This window comes from Thermobia domestica, chromosome 3, assembly GCF_964235325.1.
Source record: "Thermobia domestica chromosome 3, izTheDome1.hap1.1, whole genome shotgun sequence".
Classification (NCBI taxonomy): domain Eukaryota; kingdom Metazoa; phylum Arthropoda; class Insecta; order Zygentoma; family Lepismatidae; genus Thermobia; species Thermobia domestica.
The window spans coordinates 150,342,737-150,368,151 of record NC_137456.1 but is presented as its reverse complement, the minus strand read 5'-3'; the positions used below and the strand labels follow the sequence as shown (position 1 = coordinate 150,368,151).

At 35.3% G+C, this 25,415-nt stretch overlaps 1 protein-coding gene across 7 annotated transcripts in view; it reads right to left on the bottom strand.

The window, feature by feature from the left end:
• LOC145680806 (uncharacterized) overlaps nt 1-25,415 on the bottom strand; it is a 331,282-nt gene that overhangs the window by 160,349 nt on the left and 145,518 nt on the right. For 6 of the 7 annotated variants that reach the window (XM_081751877.1, XM_081751876.1, XM_081751871.1 and 3 more), the window contains exon 3: nt 815-977. In XM_081751877.1, the coding sequence (XP_081608003.1) occupies nt 815-977 (163 nt within the window). Of the gene's footprint in view, nt 1-814; nt 978-10,398; nt 10,857-25,415 lie in introns of those variants that run through there. The other variant, XM_081751873.1, reaches the window with a different exon arrangement.

Genomic DNA, 25,415 nt, shown 5'->3' with positions numbered 1-25,415 from the left:
TCTTAAAAAGTGTGTTTTATATCGTCATCCTTTGGGGCATGTACATTTAAAAGAATAATATCACACTTAAGAATAATATCATCGACTCTTAAGAATAATAAAAAAAAAGTATATCATTAACAAATTGAACCCGTTTAATTGCTGACATTAAAAGAATCGAAATAAAAATGCTATTTGTGTGGTCACATACAAAATAAAATTACAAAAGTTTGCAATTATTACTGGAAATTAATGCTGTTACCAATTTCGAACATTTTAAAAGCACATAGTTTCTAATGTATTGAAATTTCATTTCTTATCAATAGTATGAAACGTTACAAATAGTTGTACTGTAAATTTCCATAAATGATCTGTGTAGCAATCAAAGGTAGTTTCGTCAAGTTCAAGAAAAAGTCCAAAATACGCCTCTTGAAAACAGCTCTGTGTAAAAGAACATATTATGCTCGCTTTTGGTTGTTGCAATAGTCTGTCCAAGCGGATTGATGTTAAAAAAAAAAAAAAAAAGTGCTTCCCTTATATGCAAAAAAAAAAAAAAAGAAAAAAGAAAGAAAGAAAGAGGAAAGAAAAGAAAAGGAAAAGCTTGATGGTGCGTTTAGGGGCGCCGAATTCTACTCCGCACCAGGCACCGAAATCTATAGCTACGGCTCTGACCATATACAGTACAAGTGAGATTTATTTTGCTTCTTTTAGTGTTTAAATCGGTTATCTTTAAATTTAGCTTAAATTTTAGAAAAGTTTAGCCATTTTTAGGTAGATTTAGTGCATCATTTAACTATTTTCTGAAATCATCTGTTAGCAATACTGATTAGGTTACCTGTAGTTGCAATAAAACCTTCGGCACTGGAAGATTCGCTGTAATTCATGTTTATTTCCATTGCCTTTTGTGGTGCACCACCAGCAAGATATACGAAATATCGAAATACCAGGAATGTCGTGCAGATAACTGGAAACAATTTCAGAAGCGACATTGTATTAATCTGAAATAGAAGAAAGAAAGTTCATTATACAATATTTACTTTCATTCCCGGAATACTTTTCGCGGTATAAATATTGTCTCAAAATGTATGCATTTTGCATGTCATTACGTCTAATCCGTTGTAAATGGAAGGAACAACAGAAGTTTCTTATTATATACACAGATAGTTTGCTTTACATTATTTGACATATTTATAACTGAAAGAAAACATTTTACACACACATTGAATAAAGCATTTCCTGACTTTCGTTATGTCCGGTAAAGGCTATGATATACTGTTACTAAACATATTTTATTTCATTTCGAATACATTAGTGGTTCAAATACATTATTAAAAAAAAAAAACTCAAAATATGTCATGTGTAATACGCCGTTACGAAAGTATTTCTGTAAAAATATTGAGTTCAACTGAGAGAGACACTGATCGCTACAAAATTAAATATATACACGTAGTATAATTCCTCTTAGTAACTAAGAGTGCCAATTCAGAATCACAATTCTGTAGAAACATCTTTAAAATGTTTAAAGTAGCTGAGAACAGTAAAGTCAATCCTCACAGCTTGATACTTTCAATAGAGGTAGAGAGACATTTCTCACTCACATGCTCTCAGGATGTTGATTACACGTTGTGGATGACAAGAAAATACTACTAGGGCTACTACTTAATACCAGTACTAATACCTACTACAATCACCATTAAATAATAATAATAATAATAATAATAATAATAATAATAATAATAATAATAATAATAATAATAATAATAATAATAATAATAATAATAATAATAATAATAATACACAACTGGTGACTTGCTGTTATTTTTGCACTCTATCTTCAAGTTTCTATCTGGTATACCACTTTTCACTGTACCTGATAGTATGCAACTACGCTAAGTGGTCTTTACTTTGACTCCCATTGTACATGTGAGTGCAATCGTGCCACGGACAACAACTTTTATCTGTATGATTTCCATCTTTACTGCACCGTTTCAATACCCTTGCCGTACAGACATTTGGTAAATCCCTAAATGACGTATTGAGAATCTCTGGTGCAGATATGTAACATGCGTTTAAAATGTCAAGTCAAGATGATCTTTATATATTTATGAATCCCCTTTCTAGTTCCTATCATTATACCGCTAGCAGGTGTGAAGTTTCTTTCCTCCACATTCGCTGTGTAGCTCAGCCCCTGTCCACTTCCGGACTATAGGTCATATATATTTTTCCTTGTTTTGGTGCCAATAATCTGTGGTTTTATATTTTACCATTACTTTTGGGACACTCTGTATATTTTTTATATTAATTATATGATACAATTTAACTGTTAAACTTTGTCAGCAATCCAAAAATAAGAAAGGAGCATGCTCTCACTGCCGTTTCTGATCTTCCGGTTCAATATATTATTACTGAGACTGTGGCATATAATGATATATCGATTGAGACGGTATTGACAGACGAAAACTAAGATACTAAAGCCAAATTGTTCTTAAGAATAAAGTTGGAGCACCGGTTAGATAGGAAATAAGAGCTGAATTTGTTGCATTTTCTCTCTGAAAGTTACGTTACATCGTTCGGATGTGTTGTTGACAGTATGTAAGAAATCAGTTTCTCTAATTTAAGAAATATAAATTTTTCACACTAACTTTAAAAACGTTTCAGAAGTTCCTGTACTATAATTTCTTTTATTTGTTAAAAAAAAAGAAAAACAGATGAAATAGCTTTAAGAGGAAAATATATGAAAAAATAAAATAAAAATGTATAAGGAAAAGTCTGCGACAAAAACGTAAAAAGTACGGGACAACCGTAAAATTTCGCAACTCTATTTATAGTAAATACTTCAATTTTCAGTATTTCACCCTTGGCCATTAGTAGTAACTTACATTAACAACTATACATTCCTTTCTAGATGACTGAAAGTATTCTATTCACAGCTATAACACCAAGATACTAACGGATCCAAAAAGGGTCATTTGGAGGGTTCGAAGGGGGCACGGTAACTCAATGCTAAAGCATTTACCTCTGGTGCGTTGGGTTATTGATTCCATCCCAGCCCACTAAGTTATTTGCACCGTTTCCTCGCACATTCTCATTTCTCATTCATCAATCTTCAATCAACATTTACTTGCCTTAATCATCCGTCTCCCTTAGCCTAATGAGTATAATAGTGGAACATTACATTGAAGGATTTTGGAGAGGACGATTTGCCTCTTGGACGATTAATGTAGGCTTGAAATAAGAAATTTTTACATCGAATCAGAATAAAACAGTACTATAATTCATAATTATACAGGGTGTTTCAAAGCAACACAAACAATGTTAGGGTGGTGATTCCTGACACAAAGATAACACAAAAGAAAAAAGAAGTAGCTCAAGTGGTAGAGTGTTGGTTTCGCATTCGGGAGGTCGTGGGTTCGATTCCTGCTGCCGATCATCCAGACTGGGATTTTTCAGGGTCTTCCTCAGTCTTTCCAGGCAAATGCTGCGATGGTACCTATTAAACAGGCCCTGGCCGATACCTTCTCAAATCCTTTCCATTGTTATTGTTATTGTTGTTGTTAGATATCCCGTGTAAAATGGCCTCTGAGCTGTATCTGGTGATTGTTAAATAAATAAAAATATAGACCAACCTGGGTGCACAAATGCTTCCTTTCGGAGTTATAGGCTGCCGAAAACATGAAAGAAAAAAAAAGAATTTTAAAAGTCCGTAGCTCGAAAACTATGGAGCCTGCCGTAGTTGGGTTAAGACTTCATTTAGGAACTATTATGTGCCCTATCCATATATCCATGTTTCAGAATCCTACAGTATTTCCGCAACAATTTTTACAGAGGAAGTTGGTGAGTACTTCAAATTATATGCAAGTAGCCAAACTCCCTCTTTAAAAATAGTAAGCTACGATTGTGCATCATGAATTTTTGGATAGGGCACATATTAGTTCCTAAATAAAGTCTCGATCCGACTACGGTAGGTCCTATGGTATTGGAGCTATGAGCCTTTAAAGTTAATTTTTTTCATGTTTTCGGCTCAGTGATAGAGCGTTCATCTCCGGTGCTTGGGGTCCCTGGTTTGATCCTAGCTTGCGCCGTATGGACTTTGTGATGGACAAACACCGTGCTCGTAGGTTATCTGCTGTTCTCGCACTTTCTTCATTCCATCATTTCATTCATTTCTCATAATCACCGTCTCCTTTAGCCTAACCGGCATAAGCGTGGGAGGTAAAACTGAAAGATTTCATTTCGTTTTCATGTTTTTGGCATCTATAACACCAAAATGAAGCATTTGTGCACCCAGTTTGGTCTATACTTTTTGTCTTATCTTAGTATCAGGAATCACTTCCCAAACGTTGTCGGTGTTCGTTTAAAACACCCTTTATTACCGTATAGAAAGGTAACCTTTGGAGGGGTCGGTTGACCCCCACCATCTTCTTCGTAGATCCATCATTGGGTCATAATTTCTGTGTAAACTAAACAGCACTGACAAAAGGATATTTCATTTATTTATATGCATTCTTATACTAAAAGAAGCATATACGTAAATGATAAATAGGACTGATAAAAAGATAAAATCAGAAATATAACAGTAACAATAATAATGCTAGTAAGATATATAGATGTCTAAATACCTTTAAGTAAAAACACAACATATATAACATATAGGTACTTACCCTTCACGAGGATGATGTTTAAATGAAGTGAACTTAAAAAGAAGAAACTATCTAGCACAGACTACTAATTAAATGTGTTTGACGTTTCTATAAGAATGTCAACAATACACCAGAGTAAACTAAACAGTACATTGTATCTACACACTGCTCATCGAACTTTCTTGTGGTGGAACATTTTTACCCATGACAAAAGGAAGTGAAGAAAAAAACACACAGAAACCAGAAATGAAAATTCTTTTAAAAAACAAACAAAATACGAGTAAATTTGGTTTTTATTCCTAAATAAACACAATGATGTTAAGAGTGACCTACTTTGCATTTTAATAAAGTTTGCTCTTTTTTTATTTTATTTTTTCTTCAAACAAAAAGGAAGTATTAGCAGACACTTTAACGACAATTCTCACAACAAAAATGAAAGAAAAGGAAGATTAAAAAATAAAAAACTTTCACCTTCAATCGTTTTAGGAACGTACGTTTAATTTCGTCTTCACGAGAGAAAGGGGTGGGGGGCACCGGTGAACCGGTGGCAATAGCCGAGTTGTCTTGAGCTTTCAGCTTCGGACGGATCATGAGGCGCAAGTCACTGGGGATCGAATCCTTCTGAAGAGCATGTTCGGAATTTTTAACTTTCTTGAAAATTCTGTGTTCGTGTCCCTGTGTGTTTGGATTTCGTAGGTATTCAAAGAGCTAACCATGGAAACCAACATTCCGGTTCGGATGAACTTTTTTTAAAAAAGAAAGAAAAATGTGACAAGATATTCACCTCTGGTGTGTGTGTCCCGGTTCGATTCCAGGTCAAGCAATCTGTGTGGACAACATCGTGCCCTGGGTTTTCTCGGGTGCTCCCGCTTCCTTCCACATGCTCATTCCACTCCTTCTTTCACTACAATTCATTCGCTTTACTCATCGTCTCCCTTAACCGCAAGGGCATAATCGTAAGACGTTAAACTGAAATATTTCATTTTGTTCTCATTTCACGAGAGAGAATGAACTGACTCTTTTGTCTCCATGCAATAAATAGTATACCATAAATTTTCCGTATTCATAATTTTCAATACTTCGTTTTAAAATTTTGATTTTTAAGCTCCTTTAAAAGTGATTTGTAGTCACAAAGCTACAATGAATACCATTTGACAATACAACTATGAGAAATTTTGATACGTTTTAACGAAAATCCATGACATTTCCTATCTTAAACTTTCACCCTTTAAAGTCATTGCATCAGCACAGGATCAAGGAACGATGTCTTCATTTACCAGGTACATAAATTAATTCCATGTACTTCATTAAATTTTAAGTGCTTGTTGCACAATCGACATTACTTACGACTCAGGTAACAAGCTACCATGTTCACATGAACCCGCCCTCCATCTCTCTCGCCCTTCGTCGTCCCTCTCAAAACTGATTTATGCTCTAAAAATTGTCCTTCGTTCGAAAACTATTTACATCTTGATAATTACAAACCACACACACATGACGTCGAAGCTAAGGTAAGGGTTCCCAATCTCATTTTCCAGAGATTCCACCATACTTTGCATTCATGAAGCATGTGTGTATGTGTGTGTGTGTGTGGTATCATTTCCAATCCTGCTTCATTCAAAAAACAATAATGTACGAACCATGAGTCGAAAATAATTATAGTCCAAACAGGAAATTCCTCGTTTTTTCTTTTGATTCTTTTTTTTTTTTTTGAAAAAAGTGTATATGTCTCCATTTACTGGGTGATAACACCTAAAACGATTGAGAGGTGATTTCTGACACTAAGATAAGACAAAGGGTATAGACCAACCTGGATGCAGACATCCGTCATTTCGGAGTTACAGGCTGCCGAAAAAATGGTAGAATGAACTTTAAAGCTCCATACCTCCATTACTATGGATAGCTGGGTCAAGACTTCACTTAACAACTAGTATGTACCCTATCCAAATATCCATGTTTCAGAATCCTGCTGTATTTCCACAACTTTTTAAACCCTTTTCCGACTGTCGAGACTTTTAAGTCCCATCTTCTTTACACATACATTATTTTTCTCGTATGCGTTATAATGTCGAAGCCGAACCGCCTGACGGGACTCCTGAGTCCCCTTTCACCTCAGCATTATTCAGCAACAATTGAAGCAGAATTTATTTTTATATAGTCTAATGTACCCTCCATGTACTATATTTTACCATCATATCAAATTATAGTAAAAAAATAAATTCAGCCGGAAAAGGGTTAAATAGTTTTTTTTTTTTTTTTTTTTTTTATAGAGATAGATAGTGAGTACTTGAATTTATACGCCTGTAGCCAAACTCCCGCTGTAAATATTGTTGCGTGAGTACCACAAGATTGCAAAACATGTACTTTTGGATGCGCACATATTGCTTCCTAAGTGAAGTTTTGACCCAACTACGGTAGGTCCATAGTTTTGTAGCTATGAGTCTTTAACGTTCATTTTTTTTTCGTGTTTTCGGCAGCCTGTAACTTCGAAATGATTGATTTCTGCACTAAGGTTGGTCTATACCTTTTGTTTTATCTTGTCAAAAATCACCTCCCAAACTTTGTCGATATTGTTCTGAAACACCCTGTATATGCATATTATTTCCTCGTCAAAATACTTCAATCCATAAACCCCATCGTTCATTATTATTTAGTCGCTATTTTAATCTATGATCCAGAACTTTTACAAATTCTTTCCAAATTCTGGAAATTGTTCATTTTGTTTGGTTTTTAGTTTAGCGCCCCTCTCAATCAGAAATTGTTAAATTCTAAATGTTTCCGAATTCTGGAAATTGTTAACTTCCAGATTTTTCCGAAATTTCTTTTTTGTTGAAATCAGAATTTTACTCAAAATCCGAGTTTTTCCGAAATCCGAAATTCTTAGATTTTACTATCCGGAATAATAATTATATTCAAAAAAGGTTTGGCCATCCCTAATGCAAAACCCAGTTTTGAGAGTAACAAAACAGCTTCTACATTACATAGTCGCTTTGATTGGTTTGAATCTTCCATCGTCAGTTCTTGATCTACCTTGTAGTTTCAAGTGCTTGGATTTTTTTTTCGTAATTATATGTAACATTGTCAACAAACTTTATTTTGTAACTATATGTAACATTCTGATGTGCAAAGTTTAGGCAGTAAGAAACTACATGCTTTTAAAGTAAATATCTGTAATGTAACACCTAAAATTATGGTTAATATCTGTTGATTTATTTTTCCCAATATCCGCGCAAATATCAATAACACGATTTTATGTCCCACTAGCATATCGTTTTGGTTTATAATTATGCATAAAATATATTATATTATTGATGCTAAAGGAAACTATAATAAATATGGGTTAAGTGGTAGTTCTAAATGTCATAAATGCAATAACATAGATATCTTGGTTCATAGAACGACATCTTGCATTCAATCCAAACCGAGTCGTAACTTGTGGGAGCAAGGAGGCAACTGACCCCAGGGAAGCTCCACGCTGTTCGAGGGAAGCCCAATTTAAAACAACGTTTTCTTACTCCATATATGACATGAACATGAAATTGTAAATGATGCATCAAACAGGTTCAGTACATTACATTATATAAACAAAACAGAACACATAATTTAAATAAAACAAAAATTAGTCATAGGCCCGTTTCAGTAAAAAATATCTAATATTAGGGATCCTAAAAATAATATTTATTCGTATTTCTTTGAAATTTATCAATATTGTTCCCTTAATGAATTTGCCATTTATGGAACGGGCCCAGAGGCGTGCGGGAGGGCCCACCGGCTCTGGGGGTCCCACAAAGAGTAACAGAAAGATGGAAATAAGGGGCCTATTTCCGAATTTTGCGGGAGGGCCCAAATATTAGTTTGGTCCCCCCGCCACACACAAAAAATCTAAGTTACGGCGCTGAATTCAAGAGAATATACTGAGAAAAATCTGTTCTCCGCACAGCGGTATATTGTACAAATATACGGAATCCTCTTACTTCTTACAGAAATCAGTATGGAGCATACGTTATCCATATGCTACATACGCACTGCCCTTAGGTATTACATCATTCCGTTGCAAGATATTTTACATCTAACAGTTTTCCGTATATCACACGCATATAGTTCTTACATTTCTTAGCTAAAAGTTGTATACGTGCATTTGTATGTAAGCTCCTGACCGCCTGTATTGTTCCATACAGAAGGTACGTATAGATGGAGCATATATTATAAATGGATCATATATAGATGAAACAAATTATTATAAAACATGCGGTTTCAATTATACGTCTGCTGTACGTTAAGTCCAAAAACTACAGGAATTACGAATGTAACCTACATTTTCAAAAACGCCACCTACATTTTTTCTCTGTGTATATTTGAAATTATAGGGTAAAGGCACCGAATACGGAATACTTTTTGTTTCTTCTTTATTTCTCAGAAATATGTATTCCAGAATAAAAATATTATACATCATAATACCTGTGGAACATTTGCCAAACAAAATACAAGTATGAAAGTTTGTTCCACATTATTGATTTTTTGCAATACTAGAAAACTGAAAGAAACTCAATTTCCCATATTAGGCACACCCCGCTCCTAACATGGAACACTACCTGTTCTTAAAATGGAATACTAGAACAAAATACGCGTCTGCTTACAATGCAACATTTGGAAAATACGAGCATGGGCAATGCATTCGAGCAATTTATTTGTTTATTTAAGGAATAAATTTATTTATTAGTTCAAGGAAAGGAGCAAAGGAAGAGTTCGAGCCTCCAACTCCGAGATCAGATAGGCCTTTAAGATAAGTATACGAATTGGAAAGGACTCGGCCTTGGCCTCAGGAAAAGTACTATCCCAGCATACGTCTGATAGGACTGAGGAAAACGAGGATACCTCACTCAGATGGGCGGTCTAAGCAGGGATCGCGACCATGATCGAATCATCCAAATGTCGTATTGTAGGCATTGTGGCCTATATATCATATTGGTAAGTCTATAAAACAAGTGAACAAAAATTACATAACATTCTTAAGATAATTAAAACATTAAAAAATTCAGAAATATCAGAATTTTTTACGTCGTACAAAGATAATTATCCAACTTGATTGGACTTATTCATTATTAGGCCTATGTTTGTAAATTGCTATGATATGCTGTAATAACTATTTATTTTAACTTTCGCCTTTGACGCGGGCGGTCCCGCGTTCGATTCCCGGTGGGGACACTTGGTCGAAAAAGTGTAAAACGCTTATTCAGGCCAGCCACCCTGAATGAGGTTTTCCTGAGTTTTCCTCATTCACACCAGACAAATGTCGGGATGGTACCTAATCTATAGGTCCCAGGTCGCTTGCTTCTTTCCCCAATCATTTCTTTCTTCCTTTTCCCCGGATAGTGTGCTCGCCAAGGAACGTCATCCCTAAAAAACGTGACGGGTTAAATGGCCATAGATGCCGAAAGCCCAGAAACCCAAATCCTAAATCCCTTTAACTTTTTGACTACCGGTATCTATAATTTCTTTTGACTTGGAATAAGCATGTTTACTATATACAACCAACAATAGAAATAAGAAAATGAAATATTCGGGGAAGCAAACCACGTGCGACAAATAAAAGGAAAAAAAAGAAAATACCCTATATAAAAGAAAAAGTTGAAATATACTGGATTAGCGTGTCTAAAGGCGTCCAAATTTTGATTCCTGTGCAAAACAATGGGCACAACATATATTTTTCCACCTTTCATGGTACACGTTTCGTAGGACCATCTTTTAGAAACTGTGAATTTTAACCAATCAACCTCACCTGCACTGAGCGACAACAATCTTAACATTCCTCATCATCGTCATCATCAGTAGGACCACTTAAACTGTCACTATTTTTGTTCAAGTCACTCACTGACTTTTCGGATTCACTTTCTTCTTTCTAGTCGTGTGATATCTTTTTCTTTGGCTGTTTCGATTGGATGTTCTATGACTGGATTTGGAAGGCTAAACGTTTTCTAACTCCCTGCGAGGATGAGGTAAAGGCCCGATGTAATGAAGTAGAGGCTTTGCTGACGCTCGGTATAAAATACGTCCGGTCTAATGTAACTTACAATTCAGTTATTCTTCTTCACTTCTAGATCACATCACATACGTATCAACCTATTTAGGAATATTCCATATTAAGATCCTGCTAGTATTCCCTATTAGGAAAAACGCCCTTTTGTATAGATCTCTTCCTATACACGCGTACGTGATTCTCTGTGTGCTGAATCTTTATGTCTTTATGGTACACAATATATATGCAATCTAAATATCACAATCTCAACAATAATACAGATTCCTTTGCGTACGATCAGAAAAATAAGTCCGAAAAAACTCGTCCTTGAGAAAAATATTTTGCAACAGAATAACATGTTTTGTTATTGTTCCGCAAACTACTCATATGCAGCCTGAGGGCGAAATGGTGTATAAGTTTCCGTAGAGTCCACTCGGTGGTAGCTCATAGTAGACAAAATAATCTGGTATTTCGTATTAGGAACGTATTCCATATATGGCGCACCCACCCTATCATCTTTTAGCTTTTGTTACTTGTAGCGTTGAGAACAATATAAAATATTAACATGATTTTTAGGCTAAATCATCGTTTTTATCCAGCCAATAAACAAGAAGATGTAAATTAGTGTATGGGAATGACGATTACTATCGACTTATTGTTAGATGCAGAGGGAGCCTTCTATGTACAATACTAATAGAAAGTTTGCAAATCTATAGCAAAATCATCGTTTTCTTAAATCCTACTAATATGTATGTATAATTCTGGATCTAATCTTTTACTGACCACAGTTCTCTTGTGTCAAGTGTTCGTTAAGAAATCTTGCTGTAATTGATTCTGGTGTATAATAAATGTTATAAATAAAAGTGGTAGGACATTCATTTTCAGAGCATGGCGTCTTTAGTTCGATCCCAAGTCGCAGCAAGATGGATTTTATGGTGGACAAATATCATATGCGTGGGGTTTCTCCGCATTTTATCGTTTCCTCTTACTTTCTTCATTACATCATTTCATTCATACTCATCACTACCTTCTCATTCGACCTACACAGCACGGTATTTATTACATATTATGTAATTTTTTAAAAACAGAACAGAGGTTTTGCGTGGTAGTGTGAGTAAGGATTTATTAGTTGATGTTTTTCACGCTGCAGCGTTGATGATACGTCGAATATGTTGCCGCTTTTATCAACTAACTTCAGAAATTTAACAATGTTAAATATAATTTAATATACGAGTATATATATATATATATATATATATATTGTGAAACGACACATGTCACGTTTCCTCAGACATGAAGTTAGCAAAACTATTTTGTCTGCTACGCGTAGATACACATTTTGTGAGACCTCTGCACCTGTCAAGCTGTTGTCTACGCTTAGTATATTATAAATAAATAGACATTTTTGGGTAAAATATAGTTTGTAGTATAGTTTTTCTCATTTTTCTCAGAACTTGGTTTCTCTGACATGTTTTTTTTTCTTTTTAGAAAAAGAAAATTCATTTAAAAAAAATGATCATTCATGAAAGATTATTACTTTTGTCCATTGTAATTTACAGAGTTTGTGAACTTTTAATAAAAATTATATTTTTAAAAACATTAAATTTTTAAACGCGTTAGATATTTTCAACGAGCTAAAGAAAATTCCTTACTGAATTCTCTATGTCTGTGTGTCTGCTTGTCTATTATTTGCCATTTTTTGTTTCAATTTTGAGCCCTCCATTCGATAAAACATCAAATTCTGAAAAAGTAGTGGAATATTTAGCGTCACTCTTGCCGTTCTTGAGATATTGGCCAAGAAATTTCGAATTTCGGTTGATTTAAGGAGCCATATCTCTGGAACCGTAACTCACCGAGAGACGATATTTTGCGACGGAAGGTTCGGATAAAATTATTTACTTTTACATATAGGAACAAACACAGCTATCCTTCCATCTCTATCTCTTCATTTCTTTCTAAAATTCGTTCTGACAATGATCTTAGAGCATTCTCAACGGGTTTTAGATAAACTTAACAGTTATTGATTGTAATCTCTCATTGAATAGCTCTGCATTCTTAACAGGTGTGTAGCCACGGGGGCCAGGTCCCCCCAAATGATTTCCTACCCCTCCAATGACCATCTGATCTAATATAAATGAAACAAAGAGTTTGTGTGTCTGTGTGTCTGTGTGTGGCCTGGGGACCAGATGAGTTTACCGAGAGTTACCAAATTTGGGTACCGAGAGGTACCTTGGTCCTGGCCCCATACCAAGGCGAAGCGTTTTTTTTTTAATTCGAGCCAGGGGGGTATCAAGTGGCCTTTACCTGGACATGTAAAAGTAGTAGAAAATGTCCGATATTAGTGTCGAATTCATAGTTTTCGCGGTCGCTGAGATCATTGGTGAAACTCTGATCGCATTAACTTCCAAATTCACCCTATTCCGCTGGAGGCCGGGGTCACCGGAAGGACGGATACCGAGACATGTATAATCCAAAATGACCGACATTAGTGTCAAATCCATGGGTTTTGTGGTCGCTGAGATAAATGGAAAAATTCAATTAGGGATGACTTGGAAATTCAGCTACCATTGTATGAGAGCCAGGGGTCAGCGAATGGAGAGATACCAAGATATGTAAAATTACCCCAAAATGTCGGATAATAGTGTCAAATCCATAGTTTTCGCGGTCACTGGAATGAATAGTAATATTCCTACAGGCGTTGATTTCCAAATACATCCCCCATGCGAAGAATGGGTATATTCAGCTAGTAATTAATAATTTACCGTAAAATAGTATGGGAAATAATATTTTACCATACCGATCGAAAAATATTATGACATCTCTTTCTTATGCCGATCGGAAAATAATATGGTGTACGTTTTAGTGACAGCAGATTACATAATTTACTGCGATTTATATTTGACAGTTTGAAGACAAACATTTTAACAAGGTACTATAAATAGGTCTACTATCATTGAACAATGGCACTAAACTAATTAGTAAATACATTATATTTTTTATATAATATAACTAATATTTAAACAAAATCAGATGGAAACTTTGGTGAAACATAACGTTTTTATTCTGTTTTCCAGTTTGGTTCATTCGCTCTTTTTAATGCTACTTGGTGTAAAACAGGAAGCGAGATATAGCTGTTAATAAAATAATTATGTTTTTTAGTAACGAATAATAAATAAATATTTTTGTCGGCAAATGTTAAAGAAATTAAGAGCAACTTCAAAAGAAAATCAATCTTGGTATATAAAAGTAACCAAGAATTCTGTCGCATTTTGTGGAGGTGTGTGTTTCATTGGCCCTCACACAGTGAGTTGAATGCGATTAGAGATAAGGCGAAGGTCAATTTTTGGTGTGGGCATATCCAACATACTACCTGGTTGTGCCGGTTCAGTTACGCCATGAACTTGCGTAAGGGAGAGTGAAAAGGGGCCCTCCACATAGCGTCATAAGGGCAGTACGCTGTACAAGTTTAAAGAGGGTCAAACACCGCTGCAGTGGGTGGAAGATATGCGAGCCCTTTCGGAAGAGTGTCGTGACTACGTGGATAGTGCTGTGGTGGCTTAATAAGTTTAAGGACAGTGACGAAACACTCGAAGACGCACCACGTGCCGGAAGACAAACACAGGTACAAAATGGAGATATTCAGGCAGCAAGTGACGCTGGCAGTGGTCAGACATTTGAGTGTCAGTGGAGAAACCATTCGGCAGCACCTCCATCAACTGGGAAAACACTACAAGTTGGGTTGATGAGTCCCACATGATTTGACTCCGGGTCAGAAGGCACCGCGAGCAGACACCTGTGTTTCTTTGCTGTCTCGTCTGAGGAAGGAGCCATTTCTGAACAGGGCTTTGACATGTGATGAGAAGTGGGTCCTATATTAAGCTACACGGTGCCGTCACATTGATTAGTATCCATGAACCGGTTCCAAAAAAGCCGAAACCAGCAATGCACCAGAAGAAGGTCCTCCAGTGTATTTGGTGGACTGCTCGCGGCATCGTGCATCGGGAACTGCTACCAGCTGGCCAGAGCATCAATGCAACTGTGTACTGTCAGCAGTTGAGCAGTGTTAAAGATAAACTCAAAACTTTGGAGCCAGCACTTTTGAATCGCAAAGGGGTCCTCCTGTTACAGGACAACGCTAAACTCCATTTGGCTAGGGTGTCCCGGGACACCATTCTAGGCCTTGGATGGGAAACACTATTGCATCCGCCATACTCCCCGGACATTGCACCGTTCGATTATCACCTGTTCCATTCCTTGGACAATCACCTTAGAGGACGCCAGTTCAAATCCCTAGTAGAGGTGTAATATGCACTTGATATCTTCTTCGCTTCACAGCCCACGAATTTCCACCGCGATGGAATCCATGGCCTCCCAGAACGCTGGCAGAAGGTCGTCGATGTTGATAGGAACTATTTTTTATCTTTCAGGTAGTCTTAGTTCCAGTTGACATATCTATGTTCGAGGGTGATAGGTGAAAAAGCGATATAACTTTCTTGGTTGTCTTTATAGATAGGTTCTGTGTCAAGGGCTTAAATTGAAATAGTTATGCACAAAGGTATAAGGTTTGGTCTGGGCAGTAACTCGTGGTTAAACATGATAAAAAGTACCTGGAATATCATTTATGAAGAAAAAGAAATAAAATAAAAAATAAATGAAAATAATAATAATAATAATAATAATAATAATAATAATAATAATAATAATAATAATAATAATATTGTTATTATTATTATTATTATTATTATTATTATTATCATTATTATCTAAATAAAAGTGTTTTTAATTTTCCGGAAGGAAAAAAATTCCGGTTTTTCAGGTCTCAAAAACACTAGCTGCAACACCATTTTTTGGTTTTGTACATTGTAGCTGGCCCCCTTAAGAAACGACGGGCATAGGTCTGCTGGTTACACCCTTGATTCTTATTTACATCTGAAATTTAATCAAAGAAATGGGATCATCTTTGGCAAATTGATATCCCTATTTAGAGCTTTCTTGGCATTAGAACTCTCCATGTACGGTTTGCAGAAGATGGCTTTTAAGTTCAAGTGGATCTCAATATTTCGTGAACAAGATTGTATATACATACGGTTATTTGTCTAATGTGAAAATAAAATGGAACTATAGAAAAAAGAAATATGTAGAATTATTAACCTTTACTGGTATAAGAAACAGAGAATACATTGATTTCTTTCAAGAAAATATTCTAAAACATTCTTTGTGGAAAGCACAAAAATATTCACACTTTTCCAATATATTTAATTAATACAATGTGTGGTTTTTCAGTTGTTATTGTATGCAATTTTCAGCAATTTACAAACAATTCTATAGATGCTAATTTAACTCAATATCAGTAGCAAGTTTTTAATGTCTGGTTTGACTGAATCCAGACTCAGTCCAGTAATGTGACTGAATCTGAAAATAGAATGAGTTTATGTAATCGTATATAGAACAATCAAATTAAATAAGCCACATTTTATAATAAATTGTGATTGACTTTCCTAGATAGAAATGTGGTGTAATATATGAAAACTAAATCATATCTTAATTGTAGTGTATCTAAAGAAATTTTACTAACAGTATGCTGATGGTGAAGTTCACAACGATAATTGAATTACTGTGGTCACTTGATCATGAATGTTTTATCTACTATATGCAGGAGAAAAGGAGAATGTTATTCAACTTATTAATGGGAAGAGTAATACACTATCATTGATATAGCCTATATATAAAAATTAATGACTGCTATAGTATTGATGTTATTTTACAATCTCCTTGTACAATAACTTGTTGAAGAAATTAATTGTAGTTTAATTAAAATAAAATGAACCTATCTATAATATGCTATTATCATAAAATGTTCTAACGTTTTAAGCTCTTTTTTATATAATATGAAATATAAACCATACAAGGAATGAAAAAAGCTTTCTTTTAGTTTAACGTAGGAAACAGATGATTAATGGAAATGAATGACTATGACTCTTTTTTGCTGCTCTTTCTCGCTAAAGGCGCACGCCGTAGCCACTTGACTAGCAGGAAGAGCTAGAAATCACAGGAGTATTGAATCTATAAACTATGTAAACTATTATTGAAAGGAGGGCTGCAGTGGCTGAGTGGTAGAGCGTTCACCTCTGGTGCTTCGGGTCCCGGGTTCGATCCCAGCCCCCGCCCTGATTTGTGGTGGACAAACACCATGTGAGTGGGTGTCCTCGGGGTTCTCGCGTTTCCTCCCACTTTCTTCATTCCACTATTTCATTCATTCCTCATCATCACCGTCTCCTATAGCCTAACCTGCATAATGGTGGGACGTAAAACTCAAAAGATTTCATTTCATTTCAATATTATTGAAAGGAGAATTTTAACGCAGTTTTAGAATTTATGCAGTTATACAGCAAGATAAACCTTAAGCAGTTCTGGCTTAACTATTACAATATTTTTCAAACGCATACAAATATAAATATTTCCAAAGTAATGAGATTCTACCTCATTCGTATAACGTGATATTTTGGTTGAAACGAGAGCACTGTATCGAATATACACGATGAATCAGGTCCACTTTTAGTCATTTTGGTCACATTTCATTTGAAATTAAAACATCCATATCTATATTATTGTAAATAATTGTTATGATGTAAACACGGTGTTAAGTTTTTCATGTACTTAAGCGTACCGTATAAACTTAAGATCTCGTTTTCTCACAACTTTGACAATTGAACTTCATTCTCTTGCTCTCTGAACGCTCCATATATATATATATATATATATATATATATATATATATATATATATATATGAATCTAATCTTCTTGACTGTTTGAAACGTTTGGAGACAGATGAATTAATTAATAAATTAAATGGATTGATGTGGTGTAAAAAGATATCCTACACATATTAAAATCACCACTGTTAAGTATATAATACAGTATGCTGCATATATGAGAATAACTACAAAAATGAAAATGATGTGTTACACTCTAAATTGTAGTTATTGAAACAAGGGAGAATCCCATAGTTTGTTATTAAAAAATCAATAGATTTGTTTAAAAACCAAAAAGCAAGCAGAGTTATCATATGTACTACGTGGTATTAAGTGAAAAGTATCAGTAATTAGAACAAAGTGGTTGTTATTGAATACACATTTAAAAGTGGAAAGGTTAGAACATAATGAGAAGATAAAGTGGAAACGAGAAATGAACGTATGGGTAAGAATGGTATTTATTTAGAAATAAAAGAAATATTCTGCAGGTCCTTGAATAAAGAGTTAAATAGAATACCCGGTACCTATAAAATGCTTCTTGTGGCATCTAATACTATATGGACAGAGACATGGACGTTACGCAAAAGTAATGAGAAAGAACTGAAGGTTCGAAGTAGGTGTGAAAAAGAATCTAAGAATTAGCTGTGTCGAAAGGGGAAAAATTGAGAAATGTCAGGAATAACAGGAGAGAAAAGAATAATTTTGAAAAGAAAAGAATTACAAGATGTAGTTGAAAAGAGTTGAGACATTGGCTGAAAGAAACTGTATCATGAGGGATGTAGAAGGTACAGTGGCAGGAAAAAGAGGAAGGATGCACGGAAGATTACAATAATCTTATAAGGGAAAATTACTACGTTTGGACGAAGAGGTTAGCTAAAGATCATGGTGTATGGAAGCTTCTTTGCTTGTATCAAGTGGCCTGCCAATAATGAAAGAACATATGACATGATATCTATAATATGCATGGGTCTAGGTCAAAACACCCACTGCCAAAATCCCCACACTCAAGAAATGTCAAAATGCCCACACGATCGGTCAAAGCTTCCACACAATGGACAAAACTCCCACACATAGCAACGGTTACAATCCCCACATAAATGGACAAAAACCCCACTCAAATGGACAAAACTCCCACATGCAGAAATTGTCACAACTGCCACACAAATTGACAAAAACCCCACACAATCGGACAAATCCCCCACACTCTGAAAATATCGTGATTGCATATTTTGTTTTTGCGGCTCTTTACGACGCCCACTTTAGTGTTTCTGTCATTACAAAACAATGCAAGAAGAATCGTTGCAACATCAGTTTAAGTGGAATAAAAAAATGTTATTAAAAAGTACAAGGGGAAGACATACAACCAGGATCATTTCAGAGTGTGGGAGATTTGACCGATTGTGTGGGGGTTTTGTGCATTTGTGTGGCAGAGACAACGTAAACGTCCTCTACCACGTCCTTCGTTATACATTTCCCCCTCAGTTAATGTTCCTCTTCCTCCTCTCAATTACATCCAAAATTCTTCTTTTCTCCTCTACTGCTACTATTTCTAACACTTTTCATTCGTTTTCTGTCCAACCCAGCTAATTCTCTCATTTTTATCCATGCCCACACTTAGAAAGCCTCTAATTTTTTTCATCGCTCTTGCGTAATATCCATGTTTCTGCCCCATTGAGTACATATTGGAATCAGTGAACCAAAATCTCAATATTTAACTTGAAGTTTGTTCAATACAAAGATTAGCTAATCGTGATTGAAAAAAAAAACTCTCATGCATTTAGAGTGAAAAATAATTTTGCAATTAATGGTTTTTCAGAAATCTGTGCCATCTTAATTTTCTTTCATGCGTCTCAGGGCCTCCCCAGTTTGGGAACCAGTGGATTATTGGATCTATTAAAAAATATAAAAATATCACGGAAGGTTGTGATTTATTTTGTAAGTACTGAAGCATGGGCACTCATTAAAAAAGTAAATTTCATCGCCTCTGTTGTGCATTATCATCATACTTACACGTTGATGAACCATATTATATTTAGAAACATTCATTGCACTTCCGTTACTATTGGCGCATTGTAGAATTTATTATCCCTTATATCAGAGTAAAATTTATCTACGAAAATCATAAAATTTCTAAAAGCAAGACTTGAAAGACTCTTGCAAGCAAGACCAAGACCAAGACCAAGACTGTGTGTGTAGGTCAGGACCAAGCCCAAGGGTTCCAGTGCAAGGCCAAAACCAAGACTGGATGTGGATGACCAAGACCACTCGGGTCTTGGTCTTGGTCTTAGATTGGCTCATAACTAGCAAACAACTCCTACGAGTTATAATATCAATACATATTCCCACAAACAACTGTCATTCTCCTATGCATATCAGTAGGATACACTCTTTCTGCCTTGGGATATCGGATCACCACAGCAGGACCGACTAGGTGTTGTTTCATGTTATCACGCCTCAGTATTGTATCAATAAGGTGTATTCTTGCGAATCACCAATGAATAAATTCATTTATAGGAGAGGGGAAGAGGTGGATAAAGTAATCCTCTCATTTTCGACTGTTTCCAAACCAGGCAGTGGAATAATTAAGCCTCAAGAACGATGCGCCATATAATCGCATCATAATTAAATATATTCTTTATCATAGTTAAGAATTGTACACATTAATAATAGGATTTTGAGCTCCCTGACCTTCACTGTGTTGTCCCTGCATTTTCTTAGACTTATTGTATTTCCGTTTTAGTGGAGGGATTTTTACTTTTACTATGGTCTTTTTGTATCTTAACGTTCTAAATTGGTCGTCTGAATGTTCTGTATCACTGTTGGAAGTATTATTCATATCCTACATACGAACAGAAAATAAACCTTCGCATTGTGACTAATTTTGCAGCCTAAGCAAAGAACACTGATCATTAGTTTGTAAATGCAGCAAATTCTTATATGACAACAAGAATCTTGGTGTATTGTCCGTTTCTTTAGTAACAAGAGGAAATGAATCTCGCAAGACTATATAGCATTACAACAACTGACGTCTGTAATTTCAGCATACTATGAGAGAAAAAAACAACAACATGAAACTCCTTTTACTCAACTTAGACTGATGTTATCGTCTAAATAATTTAAACTACGCGTGATACGCTCGCTTCATTCCCATATGTATGAGGCATCGGAATCAAGCATGATGTATCTAATTTAATGTAACTTGAATGGCCTATAAAATTAGCGAGATCTCCGAAATCGAAACATATGTGGTAACTGACCATAATCTAATTAATGATGTCCGGAATCTGAATTTTATCCATAAATGGATAAAACCGGATGCTTCCACCATAACTTGTGCTACAAATTTCTAACTGGAATGATTTAGTATCTTTTAAACTTTTTATACTTGAGGGTAGAGCGTAGCTTATCTGCAATTTGTAACACCGTGTATTTAGACAACTCAAGGATGAATTTAAATAATCTTCTTAAGATAAGAAATGAAATAATTAATTTCTTTTGGATATTTTTGACATCACACCACAAGCTATCAGGACTCGAAATGGTTTTAAATAGAAAATCTACTAAATCGTAATGGCACAGAAACTTAACCATTATGATTATCCAACATCGTAAATAGATGTAATACTCACAGGTAGTTCAGCTCTGATAATCTCCAATCGATGTCTTTACACTATGCGATCTTAATTACAACTCCCCAGTCTACTCTCCATCCTCAACCAGCACAACCCCTTTCCGGGATTCAGGTGCTTCCTGGTTGTAGCGTAGAGATCTCCTCATGTCTTCTTATGAAATGTGTTACTTTGTTATTTCCGTATAGGAAAACTTCCTATAATTGTGGTGTAATGCCTACGTTATCTGTTTTTATTTTCATATGCAGTTTGAATATCGCTTCCTTGTTTTATAACAAACAAAATAAATTTACAAAATACATGTAAGGATTTTGAGTACTTTACAATATGTTCTATGCAAGTAAATATGTGGAAAAATGGTATAGTAATTCCACATACTTTTACACTGCTAAACAGTTTAAATTTATATGTAAGTGGATTTTCTAAACTTGACTCTACGAGTGATATTATAATCATATTCATTTTTTAAATGTTATAAACAGATTAGGTTGGGTAACTGTCAGAAGACACATGTCTCACCATGTCTCAGAAGACACATTTGCGCATACATATTTATGTTCACAATATTTGCAAGATACTGACCTAGTTTTATAATTTAGCACTTAACATTGCCACACAAGACCTTTCTTCCTACCTATTTTTCGAAATTTCATGCGTTAATTCACACGTAAGAGAAGTCCGAGCACCTTTTCAGAAATTCGAGTCAGAGACAGGAGACAGGAGACAGGCGTCTATTAGACCCTACTACTGGGTCGGTTAGTATTAATAGTACTTCATCTCTATTTCTACATAATACTACATTACCTTACAAACTGATTTTTTTCATCATTTGTAAATTAGTACTTTGCTACTTCATAGTGAAAATAGAAATGGAACTTAAAAAATGATATTATTAGTTATATAAAGTGCTGTCAACCAATTTTATTTTTTAATCTCTAAATTATTTAAAACCAAGAAGTAAATAATAATAAATGAAAATAAAGTAATTAGTCACATTGTTCTTATAATTTGGAAGATAATCTAAAGGAATGGAAATAAATTCCTTCCCCGAAATTTATATACCATGGAAAAAACCCCGGGAATATTCCCATTTTTTTACTTTCCTTCCCACTGGGAACATTCCCACTGCCAATCACTAAGAGCACGACTGACATAATCTTTACATAGGATATTGTGATTTATTGCGCGAAGTATCTTTCCGTTTGTATGTACCACACGAAGCTTGGACCAAACCAAGTGGCCCACGTAAGTAACCTTTGCATTGTAGTTTTCTGAATTCTTAAAGGATACACTCTGAAAAAGGTTTCTCTCATAAATTGCCGCTTAATGACATGGAGTGTCTAGATATTATTTTGTTTCATCTTAATCAATTTAATTAGTTATGTTTTAAATAAAACGTGAGAACTGTTTCATAACTTTGGCATTAATGTGTCTATTTGCTTTTTGGAAGGATCTTTAATTCTTCGTTTGTGATGTAATCCTCTATATAGGACATTCACATAACCTAGGTATTCAAGTAATGTAAATCTGAAGAAAAACACTAGAGGTGTGAAAAGTGCAGTCAAGTTCGTCAGCCTCAAAAAGTGTTCAGATGAGAATGGTCGAGACAAGTTCCTTGGCCACTGCATCTCAAACAAGCACTGAAACTTGGCTCGAGGTGTCTATCATATTTGAATATACCAAGATGTCAGTTCCTAGTTTCACGGCCGGGACATTCCAGCCCCAAGGCTGTTGGTGGCCCCCAAGACCACCACGCTTACAAGCACCATCCCTTTGGCTCTTCAACATCATTTTCCTTGACACCTCGTGGAGGATTATAAGCATTCCTTGTCTGGGTTTCGAACCACCTACCTGACTGCAGTATCCCTTAATAAAGTTGCTAATCGCAAGGTTGGTGGTGACCCCAGAATCACCACGCCCACCATCACTATCCCTAAGGGCTCCTTAACATCATTTTCCTTGACACCTTGCGCGAAGTTCCAGTTCTGCTTTCAGATACAGTGGCCAAGGAATTTGGCGCACCAAAACTCATCACATAAACTTTTTGTGGCTGGGGAACTTGGCTGCTCTTTTATATCTCTGGTGTTTTTGTTCAGATTTCACTTCGTTGTGTAGTTCAACATGTCAATATCGTATATTGGAATTCTTAATTGTGGCATATTATTGGATTTAAATTTAGAATTGTGCAACCTTGACTAAATTTCCAACCATAAAATTTAGCCAGTATGTGCGTACATTAGCCCATTTTTTTAATGTTAATTGATTCACCGAACGTGCCTCGTTAACTTGCTTAACTGCTTATTACTAGGTTTCATTTTTCACACTGAGAAAAAATGTTTTGTACGTAGAAACTTAGATTACCAGTGTAAATCTTGTAGTTTTTGCACTTAATTTACACTAAACGTATAACTGAAAATATATATACTTTCCGTATAAGTGTTCCGAATAAACGTACTTTTCGCACGAACGAAAGAACTGTACGTAGGCGGTCAGGATCTCACACAAAGATGGACGTATGTAACTTATTGCAGGCTCACGCAACATACATATAAGTATGTTATATACCGAACACTGTTAAATGTCAGGCATTCTGTAACGACATGGTGTACCATATAAGCGAGATAGAGGGCTTACGTATGAACCATATGGATAGTGTACACTAAGTAATGATTCCTATAGTAAAAATAAAGATCCCATATATATTTGTACAATATAGCCCTGTCTTAACAACGTATTTTTTTCAGTGAGCTTAGTTCGTTTTCTATTAACCTAGGACGACAGGAAGGCGAACACAGAAACATTGAGGACAGTTAAAATTCCAACTGTCTCTACCGGGAATACAACCCAGGATCCCGTATACCAAATGCGCACGTACTAACCAATAAACAACCGGGGGAAGGGGGCACCCACTCGACCACTCGCACGACTGAAAATATTATCACTATGCACGTGATGTGTTAAATAACAGAATCATCCGTGATTTCTGATTGTAAGAACAGTTTTTTTTGGCAATAAAAAATTCCCCATAGCAAATACCTTTAATTTCATACTCAAGGCGTTATAATGTACCTTTATGAAGAGTTTCACATTTTTATCTCATTAACAAGTACCCAATAGCTACAGACAGCTTTTCGCCCATAAAAAATTAAATAGTACTTTCCTTAAATTCGGAACCTTTTCCATATTCATGTCAAAACGTAAAGTAAGTACTACCATAAGCAGAATAAATGACGCGTCTCTTTACTCTGAAGTTTTTTGAAAATATCTCCATTTTCTTTATATGTTCGAAATTTCGGAAGGTTTCCCCAGCAGGACAGATTAATAACAAACCCGTTTTTAATATTTGTGTTAGATATTAGCTTAAAATAAATAAATTAGAAGCAAAAAACATTAAATCGACAGAAATCTCGAGAATTATCAACTCTGCTAAAGTGGGAAATTTTCAAGAACGCGAGGGAATTCTGCAGTTCAACACGAAGCAGCGACATCTATGTAATTGAGAGAGACGTGGATTAGATCTACAAACGAAACTTTTAACGAAACATTTCTAATGTGTCTTATTACATGCATTATCAGCGAACTCCAAATATATGAATCTATGCTAAGTATTAACGTATAGATAGAGCAATTAGTGGAAATTACCTATGGAAAAAGACGAATTCTTAGCACAATCGTAATGAAAAATCGTCTTTACCGTAGAACAGGTTCAGTTCACCTAAGAAAACAAGTAACTCAGTTAGTTAAAGCAACTAATCTGTATGCCGAAGGGATTGGGTTCGAACCCCATGGAAGTGCCGTTGTAATTTTTATTACTGTGTTATTTTATTTATTTTTTATGTGGGAAAAAATCAAATTGTAACATATGTGTAAAACTCATGACGATACAAAAAAAAATGCCGTTCTCGCACTTGCATTAGTGTCTCTAATTTTTGTTTGCAAACAGTTTCGTAATAATTTCCCCTGTGCTCACTACTCACTACATGCTCACTGGTGCATAACGAATGTTTTCCAGTAAATGTTAATTCTAATTTGGAGAATTTAATAAAGTTTCACAATGTTTCTCGCTTGATAGTCTTCTATCTACTTTTTTGGACACTTTGATAACAGATTTCCCTATTAGATGTTTAATTACCCCTATATATATTTAATTACAGAAAAGTTTTAAATGTATTTGTCTTAAATTGAAATTGTTTTGAATTTACCACATGAGGTAAGTAGCCCGAAGGAGGAGAACTGAAGTAACTGATATTCTACGTAAAAGCAACCTATTGTAGAATGATTATGCTTCTTAACTTCAGCACATAATCTTTACGTTGGTCAAACAGAGAAAAACCCTGTTTTTTCCTCACCTATGACCACTCATCTTAAAGCTCTACATGTAATGATTCGTGTCACAT